General features: G+C 36.2%; 1 protein-coding gene and 2 long non-coding RNA genes across 4 annotated transcripts in view; all 3 read right to left on the minus strand.

Annotated features, from left to right (window-relative positions):
- Positions 1-13697, minus strand: part of LOC103131709 (synembryn-A-like) — a 32345-nt gene extending 18648 nt beyond the window's left edge. The window contains exons 1-4 of one of the 2 annotated variants that reach the window (XM_016666853.1): positions 13583-13697; positions 5575-5674; positions 4788-4835; positions 3981-3998 (exon numbers count right to left, since the gene is read on the minus strand). In XM_016666853.1, coding sequence (XP_016522339.1) covers positions 3981-3998; positions 4788-4835; positions 5575-5664 — 156 coding nt within the window. In that variant the 5' untranslated portion in view covers positions 5665-5674; positions 13583-13697. Of the gene's footprint in view, positions 1-3980; positions 3999-4787; positions 4836-5574; positions 5678-13582 lie in introns of both variants that reach the window. The other variant, XM_007543407.2, reaches the window with a different exon arrangement.
- Positions 2801-3971, minus strand: LOC107834875 (uncharacterized). The gene is made up of 2 exons (XR_001660701.1): positions 3545-3971; positions 2801-3323 (listed from the first exon to the last, which is right to left on the minus strand). It is a non-coding gene; the product is annotated as an uncharacterized LOC107834875 (long non-coding RNA).
- A 3799-nt stretch (positions 13698-17496) lies between the features above and the next one.
- LOC107834873 (uncharacterized) overlaps positions 17497-19822 on the minus strand; it is a 10960-nt gene continuing 8634 nt past the window's right edge. Inside the window, exon 2 of the long non-coding RNA XR_001660699.1 lies at positions 17497-18529. This is a non-coding gene — a long non-coding RNA (uncharacterized LOC107834873). The remainder of the gene's footprint in view (positions 18530-19822) is intronic.

A 19822-nucleotide genomic window follows, 5' to 3' on the forward strand; every position in this document is an offset into this window, starting at 1 on the left:
TTGGGGGCTTATTTGGTGGAAGTCCGTCTGGGGGTGTTTTTTCTGTTGCCTTTCTCACGCCCGTTGTGGGTTGTTTTTGTGTTTTCCCTTACGCTCCCTTCGGGGTTTTGACTTTGGGACTGGGGGTGCCTTAGTGTTTGTTTGGGCGTCTGGAATCCGCCCTAAGAGTGGGGGTACTGTCATATGTTGGGTTTTTTGTGTGGATTTTTCTGTGTTCTCCGTTTAGTTTGAGTTGATTTCGAGGTTTCTAGTGTCTACTTTTGAGTATTACCGGTTTTTCCTCTGTCCACTAATTAGTAATTTGATTCACCTGTTTGGTTAGCTATTTAGGTTTGACGCGCCGCAGGTTTGTTGCGGCAGTCTCGTCTGGGTTTCCTGGTCTGAGTATCCTCTACGCTCTGTGTGAGTTTGTACGTTGTGTTCCGGTGAGATCTGACCTGTATATCTTAACTGTGATGAAAAGTAAAAGTCTAACTATGACAAGATGAAGAAGGCCTCGTGGTTCCTGTCGACACCAAACACCATCTTTCCTGACACTACAGGTCCTTCTCAAAAAATTAGCATATTGTGATAAAGTTAATTATTTACCATAATGTAATAATAAAAATTAAACTGTCATATATTTTAGATTCATTGCACACCAACTGAAATATTTCTGGTGTTTTATTGTTTTAATACTGATGATTTTGGCATACAGCTCATGAAAACCCAAAATCACTGTCTCAAAAAATTAGCATATCATGAAAAGGTTCTCTGAACGAGCAATTAACCTCATCATCTGAATCAACAAAGTAACTCTAAACACCTGCAAAAGATTCCTGAGGCTTTTAAAAACTCCCAGCCTGGTTCATTACTCAAAACCGCCATCATGGGTAAGACTGCTGTCCAGAAGGCCATCATTGACACCCTCAAGCAAGAGGGTAAGACACAGAAATTTCTGAACGAATAGGCTTTTCCCAGAGTGCTGTATCAAGGCACCTCAGTGGAAAGTCTGTGGGACGGAAAAAGTGTGGCAGAAAACGCTGCACAACGAGAAGAGGTGACCGGACCCTGAGGAAGATTGTGGAGAAGGGCCAATTCCAGACCTTGGGGACATGCGGAAGCAGTGGACTGAGTCTGGAGTAGAAACATCCATAGCCACTGTGCATAGGCATGTGCAGGAAAGGGGCTACAGGTTCCTCATTCCCCAGGTCAAGCCACTTTTGAACCAGAAACAGCGGCAGAAGTGCCTGACCTGGGCTACAGAGAAGCAGCACTGGACTGTTGCTCAGTGGTCCAAAGTACTTTTTTCGGATGAAAGAAAATTGTGTCATTCGGAAATCAAGGTACCAGAGCCTGGAGGAAGACTGGGGAGAAGGAAATGCCAGAAGTCCAGTGTCAAGTACCCACAGTCAGTGATGGTCTGGGTGCCATGTCAGCTGCTGGTGTTGGTCCACTGTGTTTTATCAAGGGCAGGTCAATGCAGCAGCTATCAGGAGATTTTGGAGCACTTCATGCTTCCATCTGCTGAAAAGCTTTATGGAGATGATTTAATTTTTTAGCACAACTTGGCACCTGCTCACAATGCCAAAACCACTGGTATTACTGACCATGGTGTTACTGTGCTCAATTGGCCTGCCAACTCTCCTGACCTGAACCCCATAGAGAATCTGTGGGATATTGTGAAGAGAAAGTTGAGAGACCCAACACCCTGGATGACCTTAAAGCCGCTATCGAAGCATCCTGGGCCTCCATCACATCTCAGCAGTGCCACAGGCTGATTGCCTCCATGCCACGCCGCACTGAAGGCTGCAAAAGGATTCCTAATTATGTTAAGTTATCCTGAATGCATAACTTATCATAATTATTTGAAGGTTAACTTTTTTGGTATTAAAACACTTTTCTTTTATTGGTCGGATGAAATATGCTAATTTTTTGAGACAGGGATTTTGGGTTTTCATGAGCTGTATGCCAAAATTATCAGTATTAAAACAATAAAAGACCAGAAATATTTCGGTTGGTGTGCAATGAATCTAAAATATATGACAATTTAATTTTTATCATTACATTATGGAAAATAATGAACTTTATCACAATATGCTAATTTTTTGAGAAGGACCTGTATATTGCTTTCATGCAGTACTTGTACTCTGTTTATTCCCTGGCGTGTTACACTCAATATGGTTGGTGCTCAGAAACGATGTTAAATCCAACATTGCCCCCAACTGGATTTCTTCTTTATAATATCTTCTGTCCTGTTTAGTCTTACTGGCCTTGTCTATATGGGTTACTTCACACAGAGAACATCATTCAGCATTGAGATACACTTTTTACAAATCTGTTTCACCAATTATAGATTGTTGGTTCCAGTGTTCAACACTAAGCTGGCCACCAATGACTCTTTCTCAGGTCAGTTTCTTTCCCTCCTTCTTTGGACTTTTAATGGCAGACCTTAAGACACTAATAACGTCCTAGAAGAGCTGCAGTTGCAAAGACGCATTGACCCTGTTGATTAGCCATGGAAACACAAAGATCTATTTTCAATATGTTGGGAGTGTTGTTACTGACCAGATACTGCTGGTGTGGGTTGTTTAAATAATCGGGGTATATTTTTGTGCTCCCAATAGACACTGAACTCTTGATGTTTATGAGTCTGATTTCAGTGTTACATATTAATGCGGTAGCATTAATATAGCATTGGTCCCTACTGTGTTTTTTCTTACGAAGAGCAAGGGGGTGCATTAACATCTGTCTTTTCCTTTTAATGAGCAATTTAGCTATTTTTTTTTTCTCTCAGGTTAAACAAGGTCATGCACTAACATTAGTTCTCACCCTAAAATAAGTATTTCTGCTATTTCTTTCTTAGTGAACTAATGGGTAAAATAAGCATTTGAGCTATTTTTGATTCATTAGCCATGAATAGAGTAAGTCAATGTAACACAACATGCTAGTGATACCCCACATGCCACTGGCAGTATTTAGGCTAACATTAGCATTTTGGCTAATTTTAGCTTATCCACTAGTTTTAACATATTGAATGAACTATGTCCATGTTAGTCAATATTCTTGTGATTCTCTACATGCTATTAAAATTATTTTAGCTAAGCTTAGCATTTAAATTTTTAGCAGCAGAATGTTGGGTTCAAACTGACGGGCACACTTTGGTAGGCCCTGTTTAAATTTCTTCAGAAATGTTCTAGTTCTATCTAGTCTCGTGCAAGATTCTTGTGCGTCTTATGCCTGTAATTTGGTGAACACAAGTGTTTAAGTTAAATAAATATTTGTTTGCATTTCGGCTCTCCCTTGCCTCCGCCTTCACCAATCCTGACACTTTATATATACTGCTCAAAAAAATAAAGGGAACATTTCACGTTAATTTTGTGTGTGGCTCCAAATCCAGGCCTCCATTGGTTAATAAATTTGATTTCCATTGATGATTTTTGTGTGATTTTGTTGTCAGCTCATTCAACTTTGTACAGAACAAAGTATTCAATGAGAATAGTTCATTCATTCAGATCTAGGATGTGTTATTTGAGTGTTCCCTTTATTTTTTTGAGCAGTGTACATCTGTGGTCAGGAGCCCACTATTTCATGGGTTAAAAGAGTTATTTTTATATAGTGTTATATGTTATGTGTTAAAGGTGAGTTGCATATGTAACACCCTTCACATCATGTCCCCCTCGTGGGGACGGAAAAAAGTTAAGGCTCTGGATTTTTTTTCCACTATCAGCCCTGAACCAAACCCACCAAAAGAAATAATTCCTATTAAGAACAGTCTTGTGCACAAGCTGAAGCATACTACGAAAGTGAAGGTCAACACAGGGTAATATGATGAGTGATGAGGTATCTAAATAGCTTTGGAACACATGATTAATCGCTTTTGGAGGACACCCATCCACACAGAGACTAGATGTGACTAAACAATTTAAGCACCTTTTCAGATTAATGTAAGACGGTGTGAACTCATTGTCAGCACAGCTCTGTCTGGGTGATTTATTTACCTCTTCCAGTCGTTGTTGCTACAGACAGGTGGTCCGAGAATGAACAGCAACAGATGTATAATAAAGAAAAAGATAATAAGTGTAAGACTTAAAAAGAGAAGACAAAAACAAAGAAGTGGTGACATTCTACTATTGACATTTTGGACTTGGATAGTGTCTGGTCAGGAAAATGGGGATTCCTGTTTTGCAATGAAAAAGATGTCCAAAAATAGATTCAGAGATTATGACATTTATCCATTTTGATAAGAAGTAAAGTCAACATGCATGACTGTGTGATGCCTCCACCAAACAGCAGGTGGTGCTGTTCTCAACAATTTCAGTATTGTGTAAAAATGTTCATATTCTTAAAAATGTGGACACGGGTGTGGTCATCATTGATGACCGAAAGCAAAGCTGGAGTCTGTCCAGTATTACAATGACAAAAATACAGTATAAACATTCTCAATCAGATGACAAGAAAAATGCTTAGTAAAGGACTGCACATGGAGGTTGCCCATTGTCTTGTTTTATAGCAACCATGTTTTGTTCCAGACGTTCTGCAGCAGGGAGATGATTGAGGATAGACAGTCATGAAGGCAGGTGGAACATGATGGAAGTCTAAGCCGTCAAGACTCAAAAGTGCAGCAAGCTCAAAAAGGAGGCAGTTTTTTTGGATTACAATTCCAGGTTTTGGTGCCTGGTCTGCTGGTTCAAGGGATGTTTATGGGGAGGGAGTGTGGCTCCACTCTGTAGGTGGGGCGTTTCTTAACTTTATATGTAAATATTTTTACAAGATGATTCACAGACTCAGACATTTTGCTTACTGACCTTTTTTCTCTCTTGTGCCTCAGTATTGAAAAAGAAGCACTCTGCGTACTGTGAAGATATAAAAGAAAAAAGTTGAACTGAATGTTTTACAAAGATCAGCATAATTTGATAAAGATAAAACTTAAAGCAAATGATATACTGAAAAAATATTACAGCTGACAGCAAGACAATAGTCTCAGTGACAATTAAAAAACATGGTAAAATTATAAATGGGTGACATTTCTATATTGCCTTATCAGGTCAGAGGACTTCAAACCTCTTCATACTCCAATCGGTCATTAACCCGTTCACACAATGATGATGTGAGCTACATTGTACTCACAGCTGCTGTGGGGTAGACTGACAGAGACATAACTGTCATTCAACTGGCCCTACTGGGCCCTCTGACTACCCAAGGTCACAACGACAGAGGGCAGGGGTTCAAACCACCATTTACAGGATGAATGGCTGTATTCATTCACTTGATTAATTTTGTCACAATATACCAAAATTATCTTGGTATTTGGAAGTAGATTGACTGTTCAAACAGCAGCAGCAGGAGTGGAGCAGGAGTGGAGCAGAGAAAGAGAAGCAATGAATGCTTCTCTTTCATATCGTCCACATGTTTGTGGACGATATGAAGCCAGAGATGGAGCCGATCAACTTGGTGCTCCTGCAGACATTTCAAACATTCCTCTAGGCATCGACAACCATTCTCATCGTGCCTTGCACATTGTTTCCATGGTTACAAAAGAAGGAAAATGTCTCATGCCAAATTGAGGCAGTCGTCATGGCAACCATCAATAACCTGGGTATTGTAGTTGTCCAGTAAGAGCTGGACAGCGTCCTGGTCTCCGAGGCTGATGCTCTGGATGATCTTCTCCACGTTGGGCGCCATGCCTGAGCGTCTGCTGCAGAAATATTCAAACTTATTTCCTGTAATCAAGAACCAACACTGAAGTAATCACTTTATGCAAGTGTCTTTATGTATGCACTTACATAAAGGCTCAGCAATTATAAAAGTAACTTTTACATAAGTGTTTTTTCAAACTTTTTCAGGCTGAGAGTCACTTACCCATCGAACAAACCCTCCCAGACAAACTAACTTGAAATTTCTCCTCAACAACACATCTTAATGTATACAAACTTAAATGAAAATATTAGCATCTTAACACACTGATTGTTGTTTTCATTGTTCATCCATGCTGTTTTGTAAATAGGATCGGCCAAGTCGACTCTGGGTGTTTTGAGTTATTTAAAGATTTTGAAAGTGCGGATTTTGAGCTTTCCAATGACATCAAACACATGGAAATCAAAAAAGAAGTTTTTCTTTACTACCAAGTGTTATGTCCATTTATAGCATTTTACGGCTATTTGCACAATAACAGAAAAATTGATTTTATTTGCTTTGACAGACAAAAAAGTCATTTTCTGCTCTATTAAATGTAAAGTTATCCACCAGTTTCTATCAGTTGTATTTATGCATTTAAATTAATGCATTTAATTAAATAATTTTTAATTAAATAAAAACAATATCTGTTGTGTGAGCAGAGCCATATAAGAAAACAAAGTCGTAAGAACAAAGAACAGTTCTCATTAACTAAGAGTGGAGACCGTTCAAAAGATTCGAACACATCAGCAGGTTTAACTTTTTCTGGTGTTGTTTTCTTTCCAGGAGTATCTTCAGCTTTTATTTTATGTGACCTGGTCTTAAACCATTTATCCATAATTATTTTTAAACACAATCCTTTGGTAAGCCAATTGTATGCATCGCACTTTTATGGAGGACCAAAACCGACATAATAAGAAATAAGAGAATAAATATATAAATAAAAGAAGAAATATACCCTGCCAGCATACCTAGGTGCTGGCACCGCCCACCTGGGGCCTATATGGGCAAACCCATGTGGGGCCACCATGGAAACCATGGATAAACCCATACGGGACCCATATTGTCTGCCCTCCTTTTCCCCATATGGGGCCCACATAGGTATGCTGGCTGGGATATATCCAAGATAATAAGAAATAAAAGAATAAATAAAAGAATAAATATATATTTTGATAAGAATTAAAAGCATAAATATATATTTTGACAAGAAATAAAAGCATGAATATATATATGTAGTTTCAATTAAGGTTCATTACAAAATATTCTTGTCTCAAAGACAATTTATGATTCTAAATCTAGATAATTCGGTTACCTTACTTCAAAATGGGAAACAATATGTTGGAAAAGGAGTAAACACATTTCAGCTTTGGTTCAAAACCAGACAGCATTTATTACAAGACTGTTTCATTTAGTTTAACATTTTTTATTTTATTTTCATTTTTATTAATATTATTGTTGTTTTTATTTTTCTAATAAACTAACTTACTAACTGAACTAACTACTGCTTTTGAAACACATGCGTGTCTTGGTAGAAAGGCACAAATTGGATATGATGAAACTTTTAAAGTGGATATGATAGTAATTGATTATGTAAAAAACAAACTGATTGGACAACAACTGGCTCACAACATTTGTGTGCCTTAAATTTCGACTGACTGGATACATAAATTCAGGTCCAACAGAACATTTGATTTGAAACGCAAAGAGATCTTACAGTCCTGCACAATCTGTGTCTAAATTTTTCGCTCCTCTGCCTAAATTGATAAATTTTTCTTTGGTCGGTTCAAACAGCACATTGACACTGCCTTTTAGGAAAGCAATCCAAATTCTGATCTGAACTCTTTAAAATAATAAAACTTTTGGCCTTTGCAGTACAGTTTCAGTTGGACATTTTTGAAATATGTACAGAAAAAGAGTCTGAACAATATTTCTGATAACAAATGTTGTTGTCAGAAATGTTTGTTTTCTATTTACATAAGAAAACAAAAGGGGCAAATGGTAAATGATAAACATAAAACATTTCTGATAAAACTTTACATTTAAAACATCTCATAGTCTATTTTCAATTCTAGACAGAAGATTTGGAAATTGCTTTAAAATTTTAAAAATTATATCAACAGGGTGTGAAGAAGAAATAGACTCTAGTTCCCAGTTGGTGTATAGATATGGTTAATTATGAATTTATTCATTTGACATTGGTGTATTGTGAGATTATTTAATGAGCTCTTATACAGTGCCTTCCTGCATGACTGAAATACAGAGTCATATAGAAGATCTTACTAAATTAAAATTGGCAATGTAAAATTGAATAGCTTCAATCAATATCTATGCCATATTTATTTAAATATTCATGAATTTCCTGCATCACCTCTAATTTTAATTGTATAAAGTTACAGTTGGATGTAATTGTTATCATTAAGAAAATTTTGGTTAAAAGTACTATAAAATTCAACGGAACCCCTTAAGGGGACACGGAGAAAAATTCAGATAAAATGTGAACATTTTTTAAATAAAAAAAAAAACATAAATACAACACTCAGCTGTTGAAAAATATCAGGATAATGGTAAAATTTGACTGGTTGTCTTAAAGCATGGCATTATCACAAGGATGCTTTTGTGTAAAATTGGACGCTGTTAAATTAATTATTTTACATATGCATTTGAATAACCAATTAATGAAAAGTGTATGTAGCTGGAAATACTAAATTTTGTTTACATTTAATAATTTCTTAGAGTTTAATTTTTGAAAGGAGTTGATTCCACAATCGGTTAATTCTGAAATATCTGAGGATGAATCATCTTAACGCATTTCTATTTTATCTTTCCTTTGGAGCTCAGGGACTGATGCAGTGGCCCTTATCTGAGCCGCTCCAGTGACCCTGAGCCTGGCTGAAACAAAAAAGAAACAAAAAAAGAGGCAACTTTTCATCTACATCACAAGCTGCAGAAAAGACATTTAATTTATAATTATGTGAGCAAAAGGTGGCATGCACTTTTATTTTCTTAATTTACTTTGTGTTTTACTCTAGCAATGCTGCTTCCTGTGGTCTGACAGGGACCGTGGGGGGGTTTTGCGGGTTCAGGGCCGTTGCAAGGAGGTGAGGAGAAAGGCCTCTGGCTTTGGCATCAGGCATCTGCTGTTCTTAGCCATGCTGACTTGGACATTTGCACTTTCAACACATATGAATTGTGCCATCTTCTGCTGGACTGCCGTTTGAGGGCAAAGACCTGTTGGACGATTCTTACAGCTTCTACAGAGGTCAGTGAGGTTGGATTGATTTTTCCTATTGTCACCTGAAGGTAGATTGCAGCTTACAGGAACTCGCATTGGATGTTTGACTGTGATCTCTGAGGAAACACCTGGCTAAAGGACGAGACCCAGGCGTCATTTCTGAGGGTCTCCTATGGCAGAAAAGACCAATGTCTTCTGCCCGATGTGTGACAGAGGTTTGAAAACGATTCATCTGCTGTATCTCTCAGTCTCTCCCACACGCTCTGTCAAGGGGGGCCACACACTTTGTCCAGATTTTTCTGCACAGCGGGACTGAATGCTGCCCTGGACAGATTCTGATGGGGCAATTGGAACATCACCTGTGAAGTCGGACTGAGACTCAGAGGCGGTCCTGCTTGTCTGTTGCCGTAGGTGGTCCTGGGATTTCCCTCAGTCTACAGGTTGGAGACAAAATGGCTGCCAACAAAACTTTGTAGCTCTTAATGGTTTTTCTAGAATTTTCGAATTGTGTGATGCCACTTTTTCTCACCTTAGTTTATTTACAGCACATTCATGGTCTACTGCCTTTGTATTCTGACCTCTGCTATTTGATCCCCAGAATAATTTTAACGGTACAAGTGAAGGCTCGATGCAGCAGGGTGTTAGAACTCTGCAGTTTACAGAAATATTTTGTTTGCCTGAATGATTATAACTCTGATTGTCCAACATCTGCCTAATGTGTTTCTCTCCTCCAGCATGACAACAATTGAAAACGGATAAAAGTACGGTAAAACTTGTTAATTTCCTGATTTACAAAAGCACAACCAACCACGCTTGGTCTAAGCTCTAGTTGCCTCAAATTACAGTGGCTACAAATATAAGGACTATTATTTCAAGTTATGATTTAAGTTTATTTGGAATCCATTTCAAATCTTAGGAAAATCTACTCTTCGGAAAATTACTGAACAAAATTATGGGTTTACTGCACATATTTTCAATCAACTATTCAATTCTTTCACTGAGGTGTAAACACCATGTTTTAATTACATCCAACTGTTATAATTAGCAATGAAAGAAAATTTGGGCTAACTGATTTGCGTGGGTTTCTTAGGAGTTTCTGTACCGAAAAACTATACAGTGTTCGATACAGAAACAGGGGGAGATGCATGGAATTACTTTATTCAAACAAATTGTGAGTTAATCTATTGAAAAAAAATTTCAGTTTTGGGCTTCAGCAAAACATAAAAGAGGTTAAATCAAAATTCACAAATCTTTAACTATTCGAATGAGTTTCTAAAGTAATACTGAATATTCTGAATTGAATACATTAAAATTAACAATGATGTCATGTGTCAAATAGATTTTTACAAAATAGTTTCTTAAAATATGGAAGGGATCGTTTGATTGCCGCATCTCTCTTGCTATAATATATATATAATAATAGGTAGTTTAACCAAGTCATGCAGAAAGGTCTAACCTGAACATTTATATAATTTAATAAATCTAGTTGTATCAAGTTTCTCCCCAAAACTGCCAAAAACATTGATAAATAGGATAAACACTACAAAAGAGGGTAATTCAGTTAAGTAAACATTCTATAGAAGTGTTTCAAAAGAACCAATTATTCAAAGGTTAAAATTGTTGAACTTTTGGGATTAAAACCATGTTGAGAATCAAATAAGTCAGTTAAATGTGTAGTGACAGGGTTAGCTTTATTCTTGTAAAAAAAAAGCAGGCTAATTATTATATGAGGTTTTAAAATGAGAAGAAAATATGAGGATTCAAATTAAATTGGTCTAAATTGGGATTTACAGATGAGCAATTATGGAACTGCTTAAACCAGGTCAAAAAATATTGACAGAATAAAAAAGAATCTAGTCCTATGTGTAATTGTTGATTCAAGGTAATAATGCCTAAACATTTCTCATAATTATAATTTACAGTTTTTGGTCTGAGACAAAATAGGGTTGTCTTTTATTACATGAATGGAACATATTACAAGGGATCTTAATTTAACACGGATCATTAACTTTTCACACTATTGATGATATTTTACAAGCCTTTAGTATAGCGGGTTACTTCTTGTTAAATGAGGACTATTTGATTGAATCTCATTAAAATAACAAAAGCAAAAGATTTATATATGGTTTAAGATTTCTGGTAAAGTTTCTATTAGGGATAATTCATATATACATTTCAAATGATATTTCTTTGATAAAACATGACTGTGGGCAGTTTTGCACATTCATTTCATAATCTGATCCTTTACATGATTTTTGTTTGGTTTCTGATATTGTCTGATCCAATGAATATACCAACAGTTAGAACAAGCAAAGTTATTTTTGAAAGTTGAAATGTACAAGGTGTTACTGACTTTAAGCATTTCTTTAGCTATTATTAAGAGGAGAACTTAACTAACAAATGTTACTGATATATTGTAAAAATGTCCGCCAGCGCCGCCTGCCGTCCTCTGAGAGCCCCCTGGGGGGCGGTACCGCCCACGTTGAGAACCGCTACTATAGAGGGACTGATATGATTAGATTTTATTACTATTATTGCATTTTACTTAGAAAGCAGTTTTACTTGTTTCCTCATCATAGTTTATTCATACCAGTATATTTTGAATGTGCTACCCTTGATCCTGATTTATTGCATTGGTTTGCTGTTTTATGAATGTGTTCATTATATGTTCTGTGCCTTTCAATACTCAGACTTCTAAGCTTTTCTTACCATTTAATTTCGTTTAACATTGCATCCTTTCTGTAGTTCATTAACTTTTAATTATTACATAGAAATTTCAGTAAGCTTGGTTTATTATCTTACTAACAAATTGTTTTACGCATTACTCATTATTGCTTCATTGACTTTAAAGGATAGTACCTCAACATTTCTAATTTTACTTTATTAAGTTTTAAGTAATATCTACCTTTTATTCATTTTACATTTTCTTAAATTTCATTCATGTTTGGTTTCTTAACTTTTGAAACATATTAATCTAACATTTTATTCAGCTAACAATGTGTTGACTTTTTGCATATTACCTAACATTTTATGGATTTCAGTTTATTAACATTTATTCATTTACATATTATTCATTTTAAAATATTAACCTAACACTTTATTCGTTTTTGCATTTTATTAAGTTTGAAATATCATCCTAACATTCTGTTCAATTTACATTTTAGTTAAATTATATTCAACTTAGTGAATATAATTTTAATACTTTTTTACTAAGATGAAAATTATGTCCTCCTAACACTTCACCCATTTTATATTTTCATAAAATTTAACATTTATTCTTTTTAACTTGGATTACAAAAATATACATACAAAAACTAACACAAAAATTTCAGACTTTGTTCTTTTATAGTTCATTACCCTTCCGTGGCATGGCGTTGACCTGAGGTAACAAAAAGAAATAATAAATAAATAACAAGCAACATAAAGGTAATAATTATAGTATTTGGTTCCAGAAAGTGTCATGGTCCGACTTTATGATTGATATGTAATTACAGATGACGAAGCTCTCACAAATCTGCAGGAAAATATTTTCTTCCACTAAAAACAAAAAAAGTCATGCCATGGACGGTTGAATTTCTTTTTCTAATTTTAACCCTAACATTCTTTAAAATTTTATTTCCTTACGTGTTCTTTATTAGATTGTAAGAGGGACATTGTGGTTTCGATCCACCACCTAAGAGGCATAGGGGTGCCCTATCCGTTTTTACCCCCAAAACTGAAATGAAATGAAATGAGATGAAATGACATGAATGATGACATGTATGTCAACATTTGTAAAAGCCTCGGGGAATGTTTTCCGGAGGGTTTGTCTTCTCCTTTTTGGGCTCTTTTAGAGCCCAACAGGGGGAATGTTGAGACGCTTTACCAAGGCCGAGAAAGAGCCACACGCTGTTAGACAAAGGGCCCATAGTAAAGAGTTACATTTTTGATTCTGTTAGACACTAAGGTCCATTTCTCAGAGAAACAGAAACTTATCAGGGACACAGAGACATGGTGTGATTTCAGGGAGTGTCTTCAGTCCATATAATCAGCTACCCTCCTCCTTCTCCTCAGACGCTGCACAGACATTTTTAGAAACTCTTCTCAGATGTAATGGTAAAGCGTCTCCTTTCAGCGCTGAAAGTTAATAAAATAAGTAAAGTCTGAAAGCTTTTCTTGGGTGATTTTATGCTCTGTGTGTCGATACAAATTATGATTCATCGATTGGGATTTCCATTCCCAATAAAACTCATGTAAGGAAAGGGAAAAATTAAATATATATTTATGCTTTTATTTCTTATCAAAATATGTATTTATGCTTTTAATTATCAAAATATACATTTTATTTCTTATGTCAGATATATATTTCTTTTATGTATATATTTTATTTCTTATGTCGGTTTTGGTCCTCCATACACTTTGAACCCACATCACGACAAACAAACGGTCATTTACATGCAGTACTTTGCGGACTACTAGAGTGCGCCCGTGGAACACCAGTGGTCTGGGGACCACAGTTTGAAAAAGGCTGTTCTACATAATATCAAAAGCAAATGATAATGTGGTCTCTGCAGCTCCAGTTATTTAGCCATCAAGCTGCTATTAAAGCCAATTAATGTGAATTGAAGCACTACGTTCAGATACTTTGAAGTGGATCATAAGAAATAATTCACAGTAACATTCAAGGCACTAATGTCTATGAACTGTTGCACTTACCTGTTGGTGTAATAATCCACTTACACCGTCCAAGGCAGTGTCTCTGTCCTCCAAATAAAACAGTGTCTGTAAGCTTAATGTCCTTCCTCCTCTGCAACTCCCCTCCTCCTCTTCACCCACTAATCCTTGGATATACTCACAGCCCTCCCTTGACCCAGGCCAGCCCCAGAGCACTATGTTATATCATCTGCTCTACATTTCAATAGGATGGAGAATTAAAGTTATTTTGACATATGCTCAAATATAGACATAGACAAAGATAAAGCCCCCCATCAAGCTTCAAGCATCCACCATAAAACAAATTACTGTGTTCATTTAAACTACCGTATTTTCCGCACTATAAAGTGCACCTAAAAACCTTCAATTTCCTCAAAAGCCGACAGTGTGCCTTATAATCCGGTGCGCCTTATATATGGACCAATATTGAGCCACAACAGATCTAGCAACTACGGTAAACAGCCGCCGACTTCATTTTCGCCCGTAGAAGAAGAAGCGCGCGGTGCATGCTTGTCAGAACGCTGGTTTGTTAATAAAGTTTGACTGACCTATCTACCCATAGACATCAATACATAGACGCCTCATGGACCTCAGAGTCATAGTAAAAGCGTCCGCCATCTTCTATGTGGCAGCAGAGCGATCGGAGCTCCTTAAGTCCTGTGCTGTGTGGACTTGTTTCAACTGTTTTACGAAACAAACTGGATTCATTAGGATTACCTTCCCCAGGTAAGGATGAAAGATCAGAATTACTTGATTTTGCAGCCAGAAATTCGCTTTTAAACAACCGAAAAATATTTCCTATGTAGCTAAATTGGCCCGAAATAACCAGTGATTGTTAGTTTAGCAGCTAACGTTTTCACACTGTTTTCTATTGAGAGAGCTGATGAAAAACCACTGTTAGAGGAGAAGTTCATTAGAAACCAGAGGATTTAGTGAGGAAAGATCAGTCAGGATCAGAGCTGGAGCTGCTGTTCTTCAGTCTGTTTCCCAGCTCAGCTTCACCATGTCGGTATTTAGCTATAAAGATGCTACGAGTCAGAGCCCAACATGCTGAAAATGTATTTTTCTGAATGTGAAAGAAACATATACGAAACATATCGTATGTATTTTCTATTACACTTTTGGATAATTTCTCTTTTATCCTTGGCTTTAGCTTGTGAACCAGGACGTCTCAGAAGTCATTGAGTTCTCCCAGTGAGACCAGCAGACTGAAGCCCTGCCTGTGACCAGTGTTCCCAGTATAATAAATAAATGTTTTATTCTTTCACTTTTTGTGTATTTTTAAATATCTCAATCTGAAGTATTAGTGTAGCTTATATAATGAAATAAAAAATAATTTACTCTGTTGGAATTATTTTCACTCTTTGCTGTCAATAACAGAGTTGACATACTGTAAATTCTCTGGAAAAAAGTAAGAAAAATATGTAGTTTAATGTCTACATGACTGATTGACTGATTTATAAATCAAAAGTCATTTCTCAATAACGTATAAAAGATAAATACAGGAAAATGACTTGTTTCTTGTCTTGAAATGTTAAATGTACATTAAACTATGGAATTATGTAAATATATTCTTCAATAAAACACTGTAAAAGTGTGTCTGTTCAACAATGTCATTATAAAAATGTTCAGAATAGTTTCTATCAAATAAAACATTGTGCTCTTTAATTTACTTGTGCTCCTTAAAGTTAGAAATGCTCTCTTTAGTAATTTCTTTGATTGCCAAATATATTAATGTGTGTGAGAAAATGTCAGTGGCAGGTATTAACTTAAAATACTTTGTAGAACGGCACTTTATCAAGTTCAGTCCATTCACTTGTATTACCTTACTGGCACATATTCCACATTCAGTAAATATGCACACACACATTATATATATATATATAATTCATATATTTATTTGAATAAAATATTTTTTATTTGTTAACTAATAGATCAATTATATATTTTATATATACATATATTTTATTATTTAATATATTGACGTCTGTGTGTGTACATATGTTCATAAATGTTGATTACTGTATATATAAAAAGGATTTATCAAAATCAAATGTATTATAGGTTCACATTTATTTTCTTTATTCAGAAATTACAATTAAAATATAATGAAAAGTCATAAATGTTGTCTTTGGTGATTGTTTAATTTCCAAATATATTCACGTTTATATGTGAGTGGGTCGATGATGAACATTAGCTAAAAATACTTTGTGGAATGGTATTTTCTGAAGTTCGGTCCATTCATTTGTATTAGCTTACTGGCAGAGATGCCACATTCAATATGGCAGACGCGATTACATATCACTGCAACGGGCCGACCCGCTCCATGAGGCGTCTACGTATTAATGTCTATGTATCTACCTACCGACCGCCTAGAATCAGGTCGTCTGCAGGTCATTTAGCACCACGTTCTCCACGAACATGCTGTGCACGAACGGAGAAGGGTGACCATAGTCCGGCCACGACACGGCCCAGTCACGGAAAGCTCTCCTCGCCGACCGGAATCGGACTGTTTTGTTGGCATTCTTTATGTCATTATTTATGTTCTTTATTTTTGTTGACATTCTTTATGTCAACAAAGTGGCTTTAGACATTCATCCGGGCACAATATCGCAACACCAACACTGTGAGTGAAACAATGACTGGGGCAGCCTACTATATAAAGTACTCGGGGACCACTTCTTTATTATTATACATGCACATTTATAGAGTACGGAACAAATTACGTCCCCCTAACTATAGCGTCTATTCTATGCACCTTATTTATGAAAAAAGTTTTAAAATAGGCCATCCATTGAAGGTGCTCCTTATAGTGCGGAAAATATGGTAGATGGTTTTCTCAACCAAAGTTTTTAAACTTGTGCGAAATAGCTTATTTTCTTTCTTTCTTTCTTTTTTTTTTTTCTTTTACATATTTTTTAAAAACCATTACTATGTTGTGACAGTACACCATAAGACAGATATTCTGGAAAAATGTGCTCCTCTCCCCCCGCTCTGTGGTCCTACTACAGGGAGAGTAGAAGCAGTGCTTTTCTTCAGAAACAACCAATCAGCACCATGAGCAAAAGTCTTGGTGGGTCTTTGCGCTATCAATCATGCTAATGCACACAGTGCTCAGGATTGCAAGTTTGCTAATAGCAATCAAACACATACAGTTGCCGGAGAACTGTTCATCTGCCGTTATCGCTGGGCATGTGAGGAGGCAGAGGAGCTCAATTTTTTAATACAATATCTTTGTTATATTGCCATGACATATTGACGGTTTTAACAAGTTTGTTAAAAACCCTATTTTTTAATCAAAGTTAGCTACTGCAGTCCATAGAACTTAAGGTCCCATATGGCTCTGACATCAGCAGGATTGATCGCAGGACCTTACAGGAAGCTTCATGTTAGCCTGCTTTATCCACTCTAAAACCAGATCTCATGTGTGTTTAAGATCACTGTCCTGATCTTAAACCATCTGTGTCCAAGTTTAAAGTATTGTAATTGTTTATTTGCACTGAATTTAAGGAGTTTGGATTTCTTCAATATTCCATCTACCTTGTGCAGTCCACTTGCACCACTGGCAGTGAAATAGTGGTGAGGAATAAATCAGTCTAACTTGAAGTTCTGGAATGTCTCCAACCTCTAAGGACGATGTCTAAAAGCTTCGAGTGTGCCAGCAAAATGACCAATCGTGTTGACATTACTTCATCATAGATGCATGAAATTTGTTACCCCAAGACCTACAGAAAAGTCTCATGCACCTGTATCCTACATGAAACAGGTACGGTAGTTGGCCATCTTGGATTGAATTCCAATTTTGACTTCCTTTCTGTTGGCAAATGAGCTCTACTGTGCATGACTGTGACATTCGGTTGATAAGTGGAGGATGTGAATGTTTTATACTCACATTCTCTCAAGGAAATGTTAAAAACTTGAACACAATGCTGTTTATTTTTCATCACGTTTGTCATTTTGATCAGTTTTATTTCCCTTCTGTCAAATACAGGAATTTCATGTACAGAGGAGCGACTGCCAGCTTCAGAATGGGGCAGCTGTACAGTATTTACACACTGAAAGAGTCTTCAGGAGAGGCAGAACAATAGGAAATATCAATTAACAAGAAACAGATAAAAATGACCAACATTAAAACACTGACATTTAGGCTGCTGAAGGATCTTTTCACCTCACATTTCTTTAGAGAAAGGCATATTTATTTTTTCATTCCTTCATTATTTGTAGCAGTAAACTGCATTTAAAAAAAATCATGGTTTGAAGAATACATTTTATGTTGTTTCAAACAGCTATTTATTCTTTTACCTTTGCTGAAGATTGTAGAAACATCATATAGTGCACCAAGACCTAATTTTACCTCATACATCCCCAGTTTGAAAACCGCGGGTTGAACGGTACAATAAAGCAGGGTGACTCATTTATATACATCCTTTGAAAATATTCTTCAAAAAATAAGAACAAACAACCCACAGCTAGGGGTGGTCATTTTTAAAAATGTCACTGTATAAATTATACAAACCACAGTTATTAACATGTCCTTACAAACAGCATCTCTTATCACGCTGCTCACGTGACTTCCATCAATAGAATTTTGGGGAAAATCCACCATATCCACAAAATTCATTATCTTCTATTTGTCAATACAAACTTTGAACTCAAGAGGTACTTTAAGATGGACTTTACAACAAAACATGTACCACAAACAAACTGACACCAGCTGCTCAGTCTGTGTAGTGGGATTCATTCGCGTTACTGACTCCAGATATATTCGGCTACTTGATACTGTGTGTATGTGCAGGAGTTCAGAGGCTCTGATCTTCATGCCTTGGCACCAAAGGTGAGCAGTTCAACAAAGGAGCTAAAAAGCTTCTCCAGCCAGCCCTGGTTGGCCATGCACTGTTGCACCACCTCCTCCTGACCAGGGTCCTCAGCTGCCTGCTCGATATTATCTGTCTGAACAGAAAACAAATGACATCACAATAATCAGAACATTACTATAACATACCTGAGGGGATCTGTGGAGAGAGGTTCTATGACATAACATAGGCATAACAACAATTTACAAAGGAAAATGGGTTTGACGACTATGATGAAATAAAGTTTTCTTTTTGGAGTCATAGACTGAGGTGCAAAAAGTTTATATGTTCAAAGTACTTTATTGAATGTAATAGTCTTTTCTGGATGTGTTTCTACCAGCTGTATGTCTACGGTTGTTTCTTTATGTTCACATTGTAATGTACTGTTTTCCTCTACATATAGTGTTTTGCGGTTTTCTTTATCAGACCTGTGGTGTCCCCTCACAGAACAGCTTGGATATATAGTCAGATTAAATCACACTCATCTGAACTGTGTACTGAAGTGGTTCCACAGAATTTAATTCCGGGTACCTGAGTTAAGAGGACTGAATACACATCACACTTTTTAGAGTATTATGCACTACTTTGTGTTGGCCTATCACATTAAAATTGAATAAATTTTAATTTATTCAATTTGTAACATTTTAAAATGTTACCTTTGTAACATTTTAATATGTTACCTTTGTATTTTATTCAATTTTAAAACTGGAAGAGTTCAGGAGAGTTAAATTCACTAGTTTTTGTTCAGTAAATCTTTCTAGATCAGAAACCATCAGAACAAAACACTTCACATTTTCTTGTCTCTAAATAAATGAAGAGTCAAATGTTTTAAATTGCTGTTTACTGCATCCTAATGTCTGCTTTACTGTGCTGTAATCTATGACTAGCACATGGACATGCTGGGGTTTATAAACATGAGATGGAGTTTCCAATGGTTCAATCAATCAATCAATCAAATTTTATTTGTATAGCACATTTCAGCAGCAAGGCATTTGAAAGTGCTTCATATAATTAAAATAAAAACAGCATGTGACATTGAAAAAACAGTGAGAAAGACATTTTGAAAAAGATTAAAAAAGATAAAAACGTTAAAACCTGCACCCCTTTTAGGACTTCAGTTAAATATCATTTAACTGTTGTTTAACTGGGGCTCTAACCCTCTGGGACTTTAGTCAAAAACACTGTTTGACAAGGACTCCAACCTCTAGGTTTTTATATATTTGAATATTTTTATTGGTTTTCAACAAAGTAGATTACTAACCCAAACATTCAAATCCACACATCCGTTACAGAACATAAAAAAAAAAAAGGGAAGGTTGACTTAGTTAGTTTCATGCTGGATTGACTGATTGGCTGGAAGTCCCTCAATGTGACACAAGAATGGCCGCCA

Source organism: Poecilia formosa, unplaced genomic scaffold (genome assembly GCF_000485575.1).
Source record: "Poecilia formosa unplaced genomic scaffold, Poecilia_formosa-5.1.2 Scaffold818, whole genome shotgun sequence".
In the NCBI taxonomy this organism is placed as follows: Eukaryota; Metazoa; Chordata; class Actinopteri; order Cyprinodontiformes; family Poeciliidae; genus Poecilia; species Poecilia formosa.